This window comes from Stenella coeruleoalba (assembly GCF_951394435.1).
Source record: "Stenella coeruleoalba genome assembly, chromosome: 7".
NCBI lineage: Eukaryota > Metazoa > Chordata > Mammalia > Artiodactyla > Delphinidae > Stenella > Stenella coeruleoalba.
Window position 1 is genome coordinate 10,058,277 of NC_137153.1, and position 19,130 is coordinate 10,077,406.

At 47.9% G+C, this 19,130-nt stretch overlaps 1 protein-coding gene across 4 annotated transcripts in view; it reads left to right on the forward strand.

Annotated features, from left to right (window-relative positions):
- The window catches only part of PALLD (palladin, cytoskeletal associated protein), a 389,328-nt gene that overhangs the window by 359,087 nt on the left and 11,111 nt on the right, over positions 1-19,130 (forward strand). For all 4 annotated transcript variants that reach the window (XM_079926090.1, XM_079926093.1, XM_079926091.1 and 1 more), the window contains 5 exons: positions 1,474-1,572; positions 3,548-3,769; positions 7,504-7,653; positions 15,948-16,042; positions 17,967-18,099. In XM_079926090.1, the coding sequence (XP_079782216.1) occupies positions 1,474-1,572; positions 3,548-3,769; positions 7,504-7,653; positions 15,948-16,042; positions 17,967-18,099 (699 nt within the window). The remainder of the gene's footprint in view (positions 1-1,473; positions 1,573-3,547; positions 3,770-7,503; positions 7,654-15,947; positions 16,043-17,966; positions 18,100-19,130) is intronic.

Here is a 19,130-nt window from a genome sequence, read left to right on the forward strand (position 1 = left end):
AAAAAAACTAGAAAAGTAAGGTTTCCTTTCTTAGAAAATGAGACGCTGAAATAGCTTTTTCCTGATGTTGCACATCATTCCATACTTATTTCTGGCTTCTCAGAGCTCGTCTGTCCAAACGGCGTAGTAGTTTAGAAACAAAACTATGAAGTGACTTTGCTTCCTGGTGGGAGCAGGTACATCTGGTGGAGGCCTGGGTGTCACACGATGCTTCTGCTCCAAAGGAACAGGGTGGCATCGCTCCAGTCCTCGCTGGGGTGCTGCTGTAGTCGTCCCTGCAGACGTTAGGAAGGCTTTTAAGAGAGCAGGTATTTAAAACTCTCTCTGAAAACTGAATTCATGATTTTTTAACACACGTGAGAAAATTAAACAGCACCTTACTGTACGAGACGTTCCGTGCAGCAGACACTGCCCCTGCCTCTTCTCATCCTCGCCCCCTTCTTTACGAAATGAAATAAGTGGAACTTCAGGTGTTTTGTCGTCTGGCACTTGTCTTATTTCTCTTCCCGGTCTCCGCTGGGACTGGAACCAGCAATTGCTGGAAGTCAGCAGTTTACCCAACATATTTTCCTGATGAGATCGTTTCCAGTAGAATTTGTGTCTAGATTCACAAGTTTGGAAGTTTATCTGAAATAACTTGTGCAGGATTTGGGGGGGGGGGTTGTTTGTTTTTGGGGGTTTTTTTGGATTCTGCCGTACTAGTTACTCTCTATCTTGAATCAAATGCTTGTTTTTAAAATGCCCCCGATGGGCCGATGGTCATATTAGAGCCAGTGTCAAGAGCGGCCATCCGCCCAGCAGACAGAACACGAACGTGGACATTTCTCTCGTGTTTGGCCCAAAGCGCCGGCCGGTCGATGCAGAAGCCTCACCGCCCTCTTTGCAGGCAGTCTCCCCAAGTAGGCTCGTGAGCCATGGGTATCAGCTCAGCAGGCATCTTTCACGGCCCCTCTGCCAAGTCCACGTGTGTAGTCATCCTTTGTGGGTTATTGCATGTGCTTGTGTTCACCTCGGATACCCAGCCCCTGGGAAGTGCTGTCAAAGCAGAGAGGACCGTCACTGCCCGCTGGCCTGAAACTCCCTCATCAGGCAGTTCTGAAGCCTGTGGATGGCTATGAAAATAACATTTCCTGTAAAAAGAACATTTTGCTGTTTCAGTATCTTTTTTCTCTATGTTTATCGTCAGGGGTAAATATATGACTCGTACTTTTAGGTGACTTCTCCCCTGTTGCTCAGTCTGTGCTCTATCAGTTGGTGGCTCTCAGGATGGGTCACCCCACCTCCCAACCCGGGGTCAGGACCAGAAGGGCCGGGGAGAGCAGCTGAACAAGGGGAGGACTCCTGTGCGTACAGGCGTCAAGGCGGAGAGGGAGCAGTTGCAGAGAACGGCCAGCGTGTTTGCTTTTTCAGCTCTTTTTCCTAAGGTGTGGCAGCATTGTGGTTTTTCTGATTTCTGTGACTTGCTTCGTCTAGAGGCTGACGTACGAGGAAAGGATGGCACGGCGGCTGCTGGGTGCCGACAGCGCGACTGTCTTCAACGTCCAGGAGCCTGAAGAGGAGGCGGCCAGCCAGGTACCCCGTTCCTCCTGGCTCCCCAGGGAAGCAGATTACCCTGTCCCCTCTCCCTGCCCTCCTTACGGACAGTCTTGGGGTCAGCTCTGTGGAGAGCAGAGGGCGGGTCAGAGGAAGGAGCATTGTCATCAAGTCAGCCTCCCAGCCAGCGTTTATTGAGCACGTACTGTGCTGAGTGAGTGGCGGGATTTATTTCGGTTGGTGACACCTGTTCATTTTATCTTCTTATCGATTCGTTTGTCTCCTTTCAAGTATCTTTCTGTTTTTTCCTGTCCTGGGCTGTAATGCAGAATAGGTTTGTGTGGAGGAACATATGTTCACTGACATTGTCTGAAATCACTAGTGACTATTTCCAATTATGTTCTTAATATCTCGTCCAGGTAAAATACCTATGTACAGAAAAGACTCTGTTTTCCTCCACGGATGTAGTTATAAAGCACTAATCAGCAGAGAACCTAAAATGCTAACATTTTGTTCCCCTGTTAACACCAAAAACTAAGTCACTTCATGGATTTGATGTAAATAAACTTGTTTTATAATCTCCACTGCTTCTGTTTGGAGTCTCCAGATGTAGTTCTGAGATAAAAGAAGGCTTTGTAACACAAGTTTAAAGGATCAGGTAAACTCTTTCTCGTGTCTCTTAAGCAGTGGATCAGCCTTCAGAATCGGAGAGGCTCTCTGTGTCAAATGTCGCTGCCACACGGCTTCGCTTAAGCTGCAAATCTCGTGAGATTCTTGCTGTTCTGTCCTGGGCTTCACTTCTTTTTTTTCTACCATTGCAGGACCCTGGGTCTCCTCATGCTTCTGCAGGGAGTCCTCTGGATGGTCAAAAGGTCACGCTTTCACCTTTCTTTTCTTCCCAGTCTTTCCCTGTATCTGTTTCTTCCCTTCTTCCTCGTTTACCTGTGTATATAGTTAACTGCCACACATTAACTATAAGTCCTCCGACCAGTGTCTATTTTCATTTAATATCAGATGGACAGAATTAACTGCGGTGTGATTTTCGTGTCATTTATTTACAAACTTGAATTTGATTCTGTCCTTTGTGGCTACTCTGAATTTTAAATTGTGAAAAGTTTCTCATTTGTTAAACCTTTGTAGGGGGAAAAAGAGCTAATTCTTAAACTGACTGATTTGATACTATTTAGACAAAACAACTTGTGTATTTTTCGCAGTTTTATTCATACTGTTGAATTTCTTCCTTCAAGGCAACAGACTGTTTTGTGAAGGTTGAGTACCTTAAGGGAAAACCTCGTTAAAACAACCTTTCATTTAATATTAAATAGAGAATATCTCATAATGGGCTGCCTTGTCTTCACTGTACTTTGTCAGCAAGAGATCTGCAGGCTCCCCCTTCACCACCAGAGGATGGTGACGGGGACTTTGCTCTGCTCCTGTGTTTTTCACCAAACATTTGACTGGACCGTCAGTCCTCGGGAGGAGAATGGCTGCTCAGAGCTGCAGAGCTGAGGGAGAGTCCGAGGCTGTGTGGCGAGGGTTGTTAGGAGGAGGGATTGTGGTACCATTTCTCCATCACTCGTTCGCTGGGAGGCCGAGTGAGCTTGCAGCTGCCCCCCGCCTGTGCGGCTGCCCTTCTGAGCAAGTGCCCCACCAGACGGAGGAAGCAGTGTGCCGTCATGTTTACTGTTTACGAATGGTTTAGGAATGACTGTTGCCTTTTTCTTTCTTCTCCCCACCCCAAGAGAAGAGAGCAGGAGATTCATCTTCATAGTTGGTTTGGTTTGGTTTTGGATCATAGGACTTGAGGGCAGTCTGAAATATCGTACATACTTACTTCCAGATGGTCTTTGTTTTATGTGGAGTCGAATTGGGCACAGGCTCCTTGTTTTAGCTCTGTGGTAAAAACATCACTGTCTTCTGGGCGCCTTACTGGAGAGGGGTTAAGACGTGGGCCTTGGGGGACTCGGTACCGCGTGGACCGAGGTCGGTGACGTGACCCTTCTCTCTGATTCAGGAGTACAAAGTCTCCAGCTGTGAGCAGAGGCTCATCAGTGAAATCGAGTACAGGCTGGAAAGGTCCCCTGTGGAGGAGTCGGGGGAAGAGGCTCCCTGTGGGGACGCGTCTGTGGAGAGTGGAGTGGCCCCATTCTTCGAGACGAAGCTGAAGCATTTCAAGATCTTTGAGGGGATGCCCGTGACCTTCACGTGCAGAGTGACCGGGAATCCAAAGCCGAAGGTGAGCTGCAACAAGGCTTCTTAAGAGTTGTGTTCCCCAAGGATGCGTTTGGCTCCCAGCATGCCACATGCCATTGCAGCGTTAGGGGGAACAGGTGCAGACTAAGCTTCTCAGTACCCGTGATGTAAAACGCTCGAGTTCAGGGCCGTCCTCAGGAGGCACTGGAAACCAGCAAGGGTAGAAGAGTAGAACAGGACAGGACAGAATAGAATAGTAGAATAATGGACAAGAAGCCTTTCATAACCCACATCATTTACTCATATGATGTTGCCATTGTTACACCCAAATTGCAGACGACCAGGCTGAGCTCAGGGGGGTTAATGAACTTTCCCCGGGTCAGAAAGCTGTGAGTGGCCAGGCTTGAACTTGAATCTGCCCGTGCTCTGTACCAGACAGAGGAATAAAGCTACCACAGGTGATGGAAACTGCAGATCTTTAGTCTACAAAACCAAGGCCTCCTGTGTTTACAGAGGCGGTGGAAGCAGGAATACTGTGAGAAAGGGTCCTCCGAGAAGCTTCTGGTACCGAGGATGAGGCCGGCCTGGCCGGAGCCCTGTTCCTGCAAGCACGTGGGGATGCTGGAAGGAGGGAGGGTGGCCCTCTCTTTAAGGAGAGACTGGAATCACTGCTCACTGGCCCCGCAAAGTGGCAAACAGGACTACACTTTTCCCTAGAACTTGAGAGAAGAGAATAAAAGAGGCACCCATGAGAAGCTGAAACTCCAGATTCACACTCTCACAGGATACAGAGCCCAAAGCTGAGAAATTAATATGAAATTTAGTCCAGGATGATTATAATCCTAAGGTTTCTGGCAGAAGCAAGTAAAAATTGCCCCATAAAGGACTTCCACACTGGGGCCTGTCAGACATCTACAGGGCAGGAGGGGGAAAAAGTGAGTTCACAAGAAAAACTCACAGACCCGGCGAGCAAACAGGGTCCACAGCAAAAGAAACGGGAGAACAGAAGCCACAGTGCCACACAGGATAGAGCCGTCTTGAGGGGACTCCTCTGAAATTACTGTGTTTAAAGTGATGGAAACAATTCTAAAAGGAATAGACACTTTAGTGAAAGAATAGGACCAGAGACAAGGCACATGTAAAATAAGCATGCAAAAATGAACACTGTACTCCCTGAAATTAACATTTCAACAGGGGCTGGTGTGAAAGAGCCGGAATGAGACCGCGTGAGACAGGAGCAGGGGCCGGGCCGGGGCCACACCTGAAACTGTGGGGGGCTCGTGCTCTGGGCTCCCTCCGTTGTTCTGTTTTCACAGTAAGGAAAGTTTTACCACCGTACTCTCCCTAAAACCGAATCCCAGCCCCACAGTCAGAAAAAGATAGACCAAAAAAATTAGCTTTATATTTTCAGAGCCATTGCCACCTCCTAATGAGACTTCACAAATCAACTGTTATTAGAGAACACACGTCTGTATTATCTTGACATCATTGGATCATTGGTGTGTGTTCACACACATGATATCAAATGCATGTATTAAAAATAAACATGCAGCTTATGAGTGGAACTCATAATTATATCATGAACTTCCAAAATAGTCACAAAAAGAACCCCACGTTCTTTTTCAACCTTACTCAAGGCACGGTTACTGATGGGCTTCTAAGATCACTGAATCCTGTTCTTAGAGAACGTTATGTTCACCCGAGAGGCGGGCTTTTGTTTTAACGTGACTGTCTTGTTCTCCTACGACCTTGAATGTTTCACGGCCGTTAAGAGGTTGATTTTCCAGAGCGTTTTCCTGTTAGATGTTCTTCTGTTTTCCTGGCTGCCATTCTTTTTCTTCCCTCCCTGGTTTATTGAAACCTGTTTCTCCTGCACATGTTCTAGCAATTATATTAGGCTTGTTGGCGTATGGAATACTCATCGTGTTTAAAAATATATATTTTTTTAGCTTATGGGTTTTTTTTTTAATTTTTTTATTCTGCCCTTGACATGCTTGTTCCATTGAGATATGAGAAGATGGAAGAGAATTTCTAGTTCACCCTGTTTTCATCTCTTGTACCCTTCCTGCCCTGTGTTTTAGCAGTCTTGGTAAAGTTTTGGAACTGTCTCTTAATCTCATTTGAAAGTTGGATTCCAAGTACAATAGAGGTGAAAAATATGATTAAAGGAGAGAAGTAGGGCTTCCCTGGTGGCGCAGTGGTTGAGAGTCCGCCTGCTGACGCAGGGGACACGGGTTCGTGCCCTGGTCCGGGAAGATCCCACATGCCGCGGAGCGGCTGGGCCCGTGAGCCATGGCTGCTGGGCCTGTGCTCCGCAACGGGAGAGGCCACAACAGTGAGAGGCCCGCATACTGCAAAAAAAAAAAAAAAAAAAAGGAGAAAAATATTCTAAAGAACTGGCATAGAGGCAAGAATGCAAAAGGGAGAAATTATGTACTAATCGCAGCTGCTTTGTTCCATTGGAAATATCCAACCACTAAGAGTATGATAATTACGAAGTATCACACCTTATGTAACTTACCTTTTAGAACTGAAAGTTATTAGTCTATTTGATGGTGAACTTTTAGGTTCTGGAGATTAATAATATAGTTCCTGTAAATGAACTGACTGAAAACTAAGGGTAGGAAAAGCTGCAGCGGTCAGATCCTGATTGTTCTTGCACTTATCTCCTGCCGTCTGTTTGTAGCCTTTCCCTATCTTAGACATGGAAGCTTCAAGAAAGATTTTTCAGATTCAGAGGCTTTGACAGGGAGTGGAATTGGAAGGCCAGCTGTGGTCTCAACTGACATATTGATTTACATGCAGGAAGAATTTCATTTTAAAACTGCAGGCTCTGAACTAAGTTTCTTCTGTTGGGAATCAGGAATGCTTTTGGTCGCAAGGAACAAAAGTGACCACAAAGAACCTGCCATGGTTTGAAAAGGGAGGATGTATTTCCCTCCCGATGGCAAGCGTGGAGGGGCCAGTGCAGCGTCCTGGCTGTGTTAGGGCTGCCGGCTCTATGACCCAAACTGTGGCCCGTCTTCAGCTGTGCAGTTCATGATCAAGTCAGAAATAATAACCAAACCATGAGAGACCCACGGACCCAGGATCTTGCTTAGAGGTGAGGGAGGGAAGGACGACCCGTAGAAGAGCTCGTTTGACCATTTAGAATTTTCTTATTTAGTCAAGATTTTTACTTTATTTCTCACATTTAATTTTCCATCACCCCAAGTTAAAATGTTATTTGAAAATGATTATACATTTCAATACTACTGTGTTTTCTTTAACGTAGTGGAGCTGAGGAACTGTAACCCTCCGTCCTGTGCCCCTCGGCTGGGAATTAAAGTGATAGGGTTCCCCCATCACCCCCCTCACCTGCCCCAGCTCCTCACACCCTGTTCTGTTTGACACGATTCCAAGGAATCGCTGGGGTTTAGGTTCTGGTTTTGTTGTCTACAATAACCTTCTTACCTTTACAAGTAATACATTTTCATTCAGGACACTTGAAATAGAAGCAAAAAGCAAACTGGGCGCCAGTGCTGAAACCATCACTGTCCTTCATGTACATAGTGGATGAATGTAAATGCCTGCTTACAGACGTCTCTTTAAAAATAAAAAGCGGCTGTGTAATTTCTAAAACTGAGATAGAATTCAACTTGCTTGCCACCTACCCTTTTCCCTCAGAAGCCAAGGTCCTGCCCTGACGTCCTGCCTCACGCTTTAACTCGGGAGCTCGGGGCGGCCCGTGCCCCTCCACTCACAGGGCCTCACCTTCATCTCTGCCTTCCCCCTCAGACCTACTGGTTTAAAGATGGGAAGCAGATCTCTCCCAAGAACGATCACTACAGCATCCGGAGCGACCCTGACGGGACCTGCTCTCTGCATACCGCGGCCTCCACCCTGGACGATGACGGGAATTACACGATCATGGCTTCGAGCCCTCAGGTGGGGATGCGCGGTGGCCTCGGGCCTGTGCCCAGGGTGGTGGGGTTTCCCGGGCAGAGGAGCTGCTGCTTGGCTAACGGGGAGTCATGCCTCTTTGACTTGAAACTGTTTTCCCAGTTCTCCATCCAGCGTGTTTTCCCAGGATAGAAACATTCTTTCTTAATATTTATCTGTTCCGTGAGATGTTTGTCTACATGAATAATTCCGGTGCAGATGTGCATTCTTTCCATAAATATTATTGAGAGCCTGATATGTACACCTGTCATGTGGGTGATGGAGCTGCAGTGCTTCAGGGGATGAGGTCCCGAGACAGAAGATAAGCCAGTAAACAAATGCATAAACCATGTGATTGCAGGTAGGGTTATGTTCTCAGGAGAAAGGAGCGTGAGGGGTATGGATAAGCTGTGGTAGGAAAACTCAGGAAGGAAAATGTTTAGAAGAAATACGCACACACCTAATTCAGTGGAATTTAAGTAATGTGTAAGTGTGGACAAATTATAATTTCGATAGAGCATACATCCAGCATTCAGGGTTTTTGTTTGTTTACACCCAGATGTTGTGTAGTTGCCCTTAGATTTAGGGTCCAAAAATCGGTTGACTACTTAGAATTTAACAGACAGCTACTGGGTACCATGTTCCCAATTCAAGCCTGCAAATTCTTTTTTATTGAATATCTTGTATATTTTAGGTGCTATACTGGGTACACAGAAATATGTAAGAAGTGATTTTGTGCCTTACAAGCTCAACCTCTGACTGGGTATTTTATGAAGTCTGCAGAAATCATGTAAATGACGCACTTTTAAAAAAATTTTTTATTTTATATTAGACGATAGTTGATTTACAACGTTGTGTTAGTTTCCGTTGTACGGCAAAGTGATTCACTTACACATATATATATATTCTTTTTCAAATTCTTTTCCCAGTTTGGTAAAAAACACTCTTTTTTAAAAAAGAAAGCTAAAGTTAACAGTTTTATTATGTAACTGATGAAGATTGCCCAGAACTTATCTTTTTAAAAAATCTCTGATCTATTTATATCATGCCCTATTTCATTATTTCTTTTGAAGAAAATATTAAGTGTTAGAAAATGAAGAAAACGATACAAACAATTTTAGCAAAGCCTACAGACTTCTGAAAGTTTGTACAGTGTTATACTGTCCTCGGGTTACATTGTCATGTAAAGATACATTTGTGCAGTGATGGTAAGAGTGAAACTGAAATTGCCCACAAATCAGGCTGTGATCCAGGACAGCCGACTCTGCACGGACAAGAAAGTTTCCAAGTTAACGCCTTCTTGAGTTTCTAACTTTTCAATCAACGAACACATGACCATCCCTTTGAAAAAGTCAGAATCACAACCTTTACTAATAAGTTACATTTTAATGCTTATTTGTGTTCATGTTGTTTGTATTTGAGGGAACGAAAGTGGAACTTTCTCTTTTTTTAATTATATTTTTAGTATGTTTCCTTGACTACTTTTTTTTTAATTGCATCTTTATTGCACTTTGTAGATATTGCGTTTCTTACAAATTGAAGTTTTGTGGCAACCCTGTGTTGAGTAAGTCTATCACTGCTGTTTTTCTAACAGCATTTGCTCACTTTACATGTCTGTGTTACATTTCGTAATTCTTGTTATATTTCACACTTTTTAATTGTTATTACATTTGTTATGGTGGTCTGTGATCTTTGATCTTTGATGTTACTACTACAACTCTATTAACCAATTTCGATTTTCAGTTTTCTGCCTCTTAAAAAAGTAGTGGAGTGCTCAACAAAATCCAGAATTTTTCTTCGCCCTGGGTTCTTTATTTCTCTTGTGCCCTGGAAAGGCTAGGGTGGGTTATGGAGCTAGAAAATTCACTGTGTTCCTTATGTGCTCACCATTCCTGGGGTCCCGCTGTCCACCTCAAGGCGTTTTTCCTAGTGAATGTTTTGAACTGTTACTGGAGTGAGCAGTTTTATAGATAGAACAAGAGAAATGTCACACTGCAGTTTTGAGTCTGCTTCTAGTCTCTTCAGGTGACGTAGCTTTCCATGTGGGGAAGTTCTAACGGGAAGGACCAGGCAGGTGGCAGCGGGCAGGCGGCTGGGCTCCAGGGTGGCGGTCTCCGCATGGTTATTAAACCCCTGACCAACCAGGTGAAGGAGGGCTGAAGATGCCCGTTCAACATGGAAAAGGAGGAGCGGCAAAGTCAGAAGACGGAAGTGACGCAACGAAGACCAGGAGTGGAGACGTAGAGACAATTCGGAAGAGTCGGGGGTGCAGGTCGGGGTGCAGAGCCAGCACCCGGCACCGGGCAGGTCTGAGTTGGGTTCTGGCCACGTGGCCTTTAGCAAGTCCTGAACCTCTGCGCCCGCTTCCTCGTCCATGAAGTGAGAAAAATAATACGAATTTAAACGATGCATGTAGAGTGCTTCGTTTACCTGGCATGTGACGGGCTTCCAGTAAGCGCAGGTTGTTGCCACTGTTTAAGTTCGAGGACGCTAGTCCCCCTTCTCGGAGCAGCACCCTGAGCTGGCAGGGGCCGTGGAGCCCGGCTGTGTCCCTCCCTCAGCGCTGTGAGTCCAGAAGTCAGTGCGGGCTGGAATCTCTCCCCAGCGCGGTGCTGGCGCGGGCACTTCCAGCCTCCACCCTGGGAGAGGCGTTCCCGGCAGGGGCGGCTCGGTTGCGACTGCGCGGCCGGGGCCCTGGGAGGAGGGCTCAGCTGCAGAGCCCACGTGCACAGCTGGGCTGGCGGGAGCCACGCCGCGGCCGGGAGGAGACCCCCCACGGCAGGGCGCTGCCCTCGTGCCGGGCCGTGCGCTCCGCTGCTTCACCGGAGCCCTGGCCACGCCCCCCGTGGCTCGCCCTGTCTGGTTCTTCGCCCTTTACCTTTCGGAGGCGAGACAGAGAAATGAGCAGTGGCCGTTTACCTCAGCTCACCAGAAGCCCGGCTCTTCTAGCAGACTCGCCCGTCCTGTCTGTGAGTCAAGCAAGCAGCGGTGTGGCCGCCCTGGGTCCCAGAGCCCTCGAGGCCCCGGGACAGGGCAGGTCCTGATGCCAGAATCCCGCTGGCTCTCGAGGTCGGGCCCCCGAGGAGCCTCATTAACGGGGTGCGTTCTCGTAACTAAGCGTCTCCTTTCCTACTGAAATGACCGAAAGGCAGGCGTCTGAGGCGAGGCTCCTGAGGGGCATCTGAGGACATGCTAAGTGTGGGCGCTGGGCCTCAGCCTGACACGCTTGTGAGTCTTGGTGCTTAGGGTACTTGGCAGTCGCTCTTGCAAGTTTCTGAGTGAGTCGCCTGGTTGATGTCCGCGCGGGGGTGAGACTCCTCCTCCGGCCGGCTCTTCGGTAGCAGGTGTGTCCACACCTGCCAGGTGTGGGTTTTGTGAGTCATCACCGAGAAACTGGAGTGAACTTCCTGCCCACTTAGGAAAACGAAGTGGCGTTTCAGCCCTGACGAGCCGCGCCCTGTTGCTCTCCCTGCTCCGTGCTGCAGGTCGTCGCTTGCTGCTGTAGGAACACGTGACAGAAATGCTTCACGCTCCATAGTCTCACCTTCAGAAGCAGCTGCTACGGTACATAGTAAAGGACTTGGCCGTTCTCGTAATTTGTGAATGAAAACACGGTTTAAAAGAAGCATGATGTAAATAGGCACTGAAAATAAATCTCAAAAGTAAAAGCTAAGTTTTTCAAAATACGTTAGTCCCAGAAGCATAGCATGGGGTCCGCTGACCTGGGCTCCCTGCTTCCTTGATGCTCTTTGATACCTTCATTTTTTTCCACGTTATGGAAGGACTTGGGTTTGGGAGGGAGACAACTCCATCTCTTTTCTGGTGCACCGTGGCCTCCACGATGTGAAGTGACAGAGGGAAAGAGGAAAAGGCTGATGGAAAAATGAGTTCGGTAATGAAACACGGATGGCCGAGCTCTCCAGAGCAGCGGAAGGTAATTCCCGAGAGCCAACAGAAGGGGTGAGAAGCAAGGAAAGAGGAAAACACGGTCAGCAGGTTAGTTTATAGAATAATTTTCCACCTGGGTCAGTCCTCAGGGCGTAAGGAACACGTTAGATGTTGTTGATGGCGTGTAGTTTCCACCTGGGACAGAACACACTGCTCTGGGCAAGCACTGGCCGTGGAGCATCCTCAGCCCGGCAGCTCCCGGGAGATGGTCGCGCAGTTGAGCGGGACCATAAGGGCCTGTGACGCGTTACAGCAGGCGGCCGCCGAACCGAGGGCCACAGGCTCCGCCTACGTCCGACTCTAATCCCATCCTGAAGACGCGGCGGAAGCGAAACACAAATGTTTGACTTTGTTTTGCTGCGTTGCTAGGTTCCCCCGTCCTGCTCTCTGGTTTGGAATGGCTGTCGTGCACTGTTGGCTGCGTCCTCCAGTTGCATTGTGTGTGCGAGCGGCGGGCTTCCCTGAGACCTGCGGGCCGCAAGTTAGATTTCATAAACCGGGAAATGCAGATGTTTTGTCCGTAGCACATAAATCACTGGCCTTGCAGGAGGCCTCAGATGCGCATTACAAGCTGGATGGTTAACAGAGAACCACCGTAAGAATTCAAATGCTGGTGGTGGTTTGCGCTGTAGCTTTAAACACTGAGGACTTGTCTGGAATAGAAAAGCAGTGAGCAGCTGAGTTCAATTTAAAAGGCTGGTTTGTTGGTTGTGTGTGTTTCAACGTTATAAGGTTTTCTGGCACCTTCCAAGCTTCCCTTCAGACATTCACTTCCGTTATTCCTTCATGTGTTAATGATAAAGCGAAATGAAACGAGACAGTTGAAAGCGAACAGACAGCGTTAATGTACCCCTGAGCCTGCAGTGACGGCAGTTTTACTGGGTTAACTGGCACGTTTGTAGGATTAAAATCACTGCATGCTCATTTTGGATGACCTTCCTCAGAAAACATTCAGACTTAAAAATCTCAGCTTCCTATCGTGCGCTTTGGAGGCGTCTTTTCAAAAATGCTTCCCTGGGTTCTGGACTGAAAATGTCAGAATTATACCACTCGCTACTTTGGTTGCTTTCTAAGTAGTTCTGTTCACTTGTTGTTAGTAATATATTTCGCCAGTATCAGTATATTATCAAACTCACAGGTCTGCCTCCTGAATTCCAGGCCCTTTCCCCTTTCTGTTCCAAAGTGGAGGATGGTGTGGGAATAAGAAGGTGATAGATGACAACATATGCCGTTTTCTTAAGTTCGGGAAGTTAAGGAAGATTCTGGGGCAGTATTTGTAGGGTTCTGAGCAATCTCAGTAAAAACCTTGACAGCGTGCTAGAAATGTGAGCTCTTCACGGAGCAGCGTGCCAACCTGTCACTGTGTGTTTGGGAGCGGGGAAAGGAGATGAAGCGCATCCCAGGCACAGGCAGTGCTCAGGGTTGGGCAGGACCCCTTTCCTCTTGGGCCTCGGACGCAGCCGTCAGACACCTGGGAGGTACCTGTGTGCGTGGCGCCCTGCAAGCACCAGCGTGAGGTGGGGAAAGGTTGGTCTGCTCTCCACAGTCTCCCTCCTACGCTTGGAGTACTTGGCTTTTCCTCTGGAGTAAACTGCATCCTATTACCAAAAAAAGAGAGAGAGAGAGAGAGGAAGGAAAAGGAAAGAAGGAAGGGAGGGTGGGTGGAAGGAGGGAAGGAAGGAAACTCCATTCATATGGAAAAAAATGGTGTTGAACGAAACAGTTCCTATCCATCTGGTGGTTATTATAGTTACATCTGTATCCAGTGCTATAAAAATTTAACATTTTGAGCGTTTAGCATGTGCCAGACACACCACCAAGTACTTGACGCCTGTTAACTCGTTCAGTCATCATAAGAGCCCCTCCCTGCAGGATGACCAGCAGGGTCCTGTTCCACAGGTGAGGACCCTCATCTGGGGTATGTCGCCTGCCTCGTCTTTCCACTGTAAGGGACAGAGCTGGTTACAAACCCAGGGCAAAGGAGCCAAGGGCAGGCATCTGGGGCTCATCCCAGCACTGAGAGCCCTGAGGGGCCGGGGGGCACTGGTTAAAAGAGGCCTCTGAAGGAACCAAGCAAGGTAAGAGCATCATACCGCGAGCAAAATACGTCTACTTGGAAAATTTCACTGGAGTCAGACAAGCTGCTGGGCCCATAAAAATCACCTTAGTGTGCACACCTGATGTCACAGACCCAGAGAAACACAGCACCAGCAGCGGTGGCGGCGGAGTTAGCAGTGATGGTGACATCAAGTACGTTTACTACTAACAAGATCATCATGGATTATATCATTTAATCTTTGCAGCACCCTTGTGAGGCATAGTGCCCCACCTTTTACAAAAGAAGAAATGTAGGCTTGAACAAATTTAGGATTTGCCCAAAGCTTTAGGAAAAAAGTCAAAACTCAAATCCAGGTTAGAGGAATTTTTTTTTTTAGCACCATTATCTGCTTCCCCAAATTCAAGGTTAAAGGTTGAATTTAACTTTTATCTTTATCTAACGACATACATCATTCGTTAATACTCACTTCCTTGGTGGATCCTCTGGGTTTTATACCACAAGGAAGAATCCACCCAGATCACGTAACTCTTTTAATCTCTCCAAATTAAAATTATTTGCCGAAGCAGCGAAGCAGATAGTAAGGAAACCATAGCATCAGTTCAATGGAAGCTATTTGTGTGAAAACAAAACATACAATCCCTTGTCCTCAAGCTCCAAAAGGAATCATGGGTCTTCTGTGTCCCGGCCGTGATGACACATCAGCTGTGTAATTTATAACGGGCTCTTCTAAGCAAGTTATATCTAGATTTTCTGTAGCAAGTACAGACCGGGAGGGGTTCGATGGAATTGGTGTACAGATTTCAAGCTACTTTAGGGAATCCCAAGTGTTTGTAAGATCAGCGTGAGAGAATTCATATCGTGTGGCCTGAACTTCAGATACAGTTGATCTAAGTTGGAAATAACTCCCCTCATAAAGTTATATACTTCATTATACTTGGACATTTTCGGGAAAGGCAGCGCTTGTGGCCTCAATGGAGGAAGGTGCGTGTCCCGCGGTACAAGACCGCTTGAGTTTGTGTGTTTACAACAGCTCCTGGGTCCTTCCTAACCCTCCCGTCCGCACCGGTACTGTGTCTTTGCCTTTCCTGGTGACTATGGCCTGAAGAGGTCCAGGCTTTGGGGAGACCCCGAGGGCCCCTCCCTGCATCCTGCCATGGGGTCCCCCTCCGTGTCCCCGCCAGCGTCCTCTCAAGGGGGGACTCAGAAGGCGGTTCAGGACCCACAGAACCCCTCTGCTTTGGTCACCTGTTTGGCCACCTGCAGTGACAGTGGGGGTCAGGGGTCAACTTTACTTTGACTCTAAGCGCTCCCTTCAGCCTGAAGCTATAGAACTCACCAAGGACGAGGGTGAAAAATCAGTCTGCGTCTCATGTTCCTGCCCTGCGTACTCCCTCTCGGTCATCGTCAGGGTTTAGGTGTCCTCCTGCTCGTCCTCCGGGGCCCTGCAAGGAGCGAGCAGAGGAGACCATCTGCTTTGCTGCTCTGCTGGACGTAGGGAGAGATAAGTCCAGACCAGAAGGCGAAGTGGCAGGGCATTGATTCCTGTCGCCCGGCCCCTCTGTTGCTGTGTGTCCCTAGACAGCACTTATCCGATTCCCAGTTGACAAATTTGAGGGAGAAGACAGCGCGTGTAGCCAGATGTTATCATAACTTTATATGGGGTATAATCTATAAAACTATTGATTCACTGTGTTTTACACCTGAAACTAATATAATATTGTTAAGTGAACTATACTTCAGACAAGATCAGGTGTGTTCAGGGTGGGGTGGCTGTAGACTTTATACTTCAAATAAAAAAATTTAAAGATTATAAAATACAGCTTTTCGTTAGAATAGGTCCTTATCATGTGACCCTCATGGGCTCAGGCATTTACTGCTCCTGGTTTTAAAAGCTCAAATATTGTCACTTCATGGGGACAGGGTGTCCCATAGTCGTCATGCTCCTTGTCGCCCCGGGCATGCTTGTTACGTAGCGTTTATTTTTTCATGCCGGCCGCCCTTTCAATGTGCGGTTTTGGGAGGGGATACCACGAACATTTAAGAACTAAAAAGAAGACTGAAATGATCTGGTTTGATTTCAGAGTTAGCTCCACGCAGTAGGTATGTAGCCTTGAAAGTGGCATCATCACAAGACGTCCCGGGGGGCGTGTTTCAGAGACAGGCTGGGGTCCCGCTGGTGCGGCGCGCTGGTCTGCGGGGAAGAGCGCCCTGTGGAGACCAGGGCAGCCGTGGCGGTGACGGGGGCGGTGCTGGGGCGCTGGCCGCTAACCGTCGGTCCCCTCTGTCCCCGCAGGGCCGCGTCAGCTGCACGGGACGGCTGATGGTGCAGGCCGTGAACCAGAGAGGCCGCAGCCCCCGCTCGCCCGCCGGCCAGCCTCACGGCAGAAGGTATCTCTCGCGTCCCTTCCCGGGCGCTGCTGCTCACTGTCACTGTAACCCAGCGCTGCCAGCATCTCGGGGACACCACAGGAGAGAACGTACTTGGGGGACAGGATGGGGCCACAGCAGGAAGCGTGGTGGCGTGTGCCTCCTTTCTAGCTGGGGGCGGGGTGGAGGACGTACCGGCTGGGCCTGGCGCCCTGCGACACGTGCTGCGTGTGGGCGGGCGGCAGCCACGTCACCACGGACACGCTGGTCGGTGGCACCCAGGCTCTAGCCACGCTTTCCTCACCAGCATCATGTGGGCTGCCCCCTGGGTTTCCTGAGATCGGCTCGTGTGCGAAGGTTCCTTGTACGGTCGCTTAGGTCACAAGCTTGTCTCAGATCCTAGCCTCGTAGGTCAGACTTGCCCCATGGCCCCGAGCGAGTGCACGTGAGGATGGGCAGCGGGGCTGTGGTTCTCCGTGACACACGTGGCTACAGATGGGGCCGGTGACTGGGCCATCCGGCCCCTGGGCCTAGCACAGGGGAGGACATGCCAGTGAGGCCACCGGAGGAGCAGGGCACGGCAAGCAGCAGCGGGCGGGCTCACGCCCCACGCGGGCTTGTGCCGGCGTTTGGGAGGCAGCTCCGGCCTCCGCAATCGCAGGTTTGATTCAGGCTTCTTGGGGCGGGACTTGGCGCACAGCATCACCTGCCCCCGCGCCTGTCAGCACAGCTGCAGCAGGTCCGTTCTCTCCGGCTTCACTCGGGGCCTTCCGTGCCTTTCAGCCGTTTGTGGGCCACTGACTCCTGAAAGGGCATTGTGCTCGTAAATGAGACCTGGTGGGTGAAGGCTGGTGATTGCTAGCGTATTATACTAATTTCTCATTTGCTTTGCTCCTACTTTTGCTACTGAAGTGTTTCTTAACTGACCTCCCAATGATCTCCGGCAGGGTTAGTTTCAACACCTCACTCCTAAGTCTTCCCTGCAGTCACTTTAAATCATACTGCTCTTAAAGGCGGCTCTGGCAGCATCCTCAAAACCAAGAAGGGGGCACAAAATCTCGAGATGTGCACAAGTTTATGTTACAGCAAAAAAAAGGAATAAGAATTACTGCTTTAGGCACATGGCTAACGGATACAGAAGAAAACCTGCCTCAAATGTGATTTGTTTTCCTGGTTAATATGAAAAGAAATTTTTATTAGAATGATATTCATTCTTTTTAAATAATAAGAACTTAATTTCCTGCAAGTTTACAATCACAGTGGAAACTGTCCTGATTTCTGTCGAAAAATATTTGGTAATAAATGAGCAACAGCTGCTGCTGCTTCTCAAACAGCTTTAAACATATTTATTTAGGAAAAAATAGGTTACTGTTAGTTCCCCATTTTCCCCTTTCACGATTTATGCTAGCTGTAAGGGTTAGGGTAGCAGATTATTTGAAGTCTGCAATTAGCAGATTATTACATGTATAATACACTTCCAAACGAAACAGGATTTTGTTTTCCTGACTTTCTTTATGGTATGAACCCTGGGATTAGGAGCTAGGTAAGCAGGTAAGGAAATTATATTATTGCCCCATGTATTATAGAGAAGAGATAACTAAGAACCTGACAATACCTACTGTCTATTTATATTACCTATCATTTATGTGTCGTTCTCCTTCCTCCTCCTCCCCCCTTTCTTTCCATCTGTCTGTATTTATCTGTGTGTCATTCTCCCTCCCTCTTTCTCTGCCCCCATCTTTCTTTCCATCTATTTAACTATATTTGTGGCATTCTCCTTCCCCTCCCCCATCTTTCCCTCTGGGTGTATCTGTGTGGCATTCTCCCTCCCTCTCTCTCTGCCCCCATCTTTCTTTCCATCTATCTATATTGTCTATCTTTGTGGCGTTCTCCCTTCCCTCCCCCATCTTTCTTTCCATCTGTTGGTTTTCTCTCTCGTCCGAAGGTCTCGTTCGAGATCCAGGGACAGTGCCGACGAAGGTGAACCGATTCAGGAACGATTCTTCCGACCGCACTTCCTGCAGGCTCCCGGGGACCTGACGGTCCAGGAGGGCAGGCTCTGCAGGATGGACTGTAAGGTGAGGGGCTTGGGTGCCTCCCTTCTCCCTGCAATACCACTTCCCTTTAGTTCCTTTTGGGGAAATTATGTAAAGTATACATCTTTAAAATGTTTCCTAGCAGAAGAGGAGAGAAAATGAGTGGAACATACTAATATTTATATACATTTCAAATCATTCTTTTCCTTGATTTTTAAGTTTTTGTTGAATATGTCCTTTACCTAGAACCCTGTGTACCATACTCCAGAAAGTGAACTGGGAGGTTTTATCCCTCAGAGTCGCCCTTTTTGTTGAAGTAATGACTGTGTTGGATCTGTTCTCTATCCTGATCTTACTTATATTTACTCTGTTTTCATACACATTTCATTCCGTCGACAGTAGGGCTTCTTAACCAGGTCCTGGGGTGAGCAGGTCTCATCAGGTGTGTGGGCCTGAAATTACACAGGAGGTTGTATGTGGTACACCTGCCATCAGCTTCCCAGAGGACCTCGAGGCCAAAAATGTGTAGGAATCACTGGTCTGAAATTTTTTGATTGTTTTGTATTTTTGCCCCATTATTTATTGATCTTAAATTTAAATTTTAGCTCTGAAATATGAATACGCTTTTAAAAAAGTAATTTGGGCTCTCTCTGCTGGTTGTCTCTGGAATTGCAGAACACAAGATGTAAGGCACTTAGAGGGTTAACTCTGGGCTTGTAGAAATGTATAAAAAGCTTGTAGAAATGTATTTAAAATGTGTAAAATACTTTCCAGCGTAATTTTTCAATATAAATTTATTTTTTGGCTGCGTTGGGTTTTCGTTGCTGTGCATGGGCTTCTTATTGCGGTGGCTTCTCATTTTGGAGCACAGGCCCTAGGCGTGTGGGCTCAGTAGTTGTGGTACGTGGGCTCAGTAGTTGTGGCTCGTGGGCTCTAGAGCACAGGCTCAGTAGTTGTGGCGCACGGGCTTAGTTGCTTCGTGTCATGTGAGATCTTCCCAGACTAGGGATCAAACCGGTGTCCCCTGCATGGGCAGGTGGGTTCTTAACTACCGCACCACCAGGGAAGTCCCT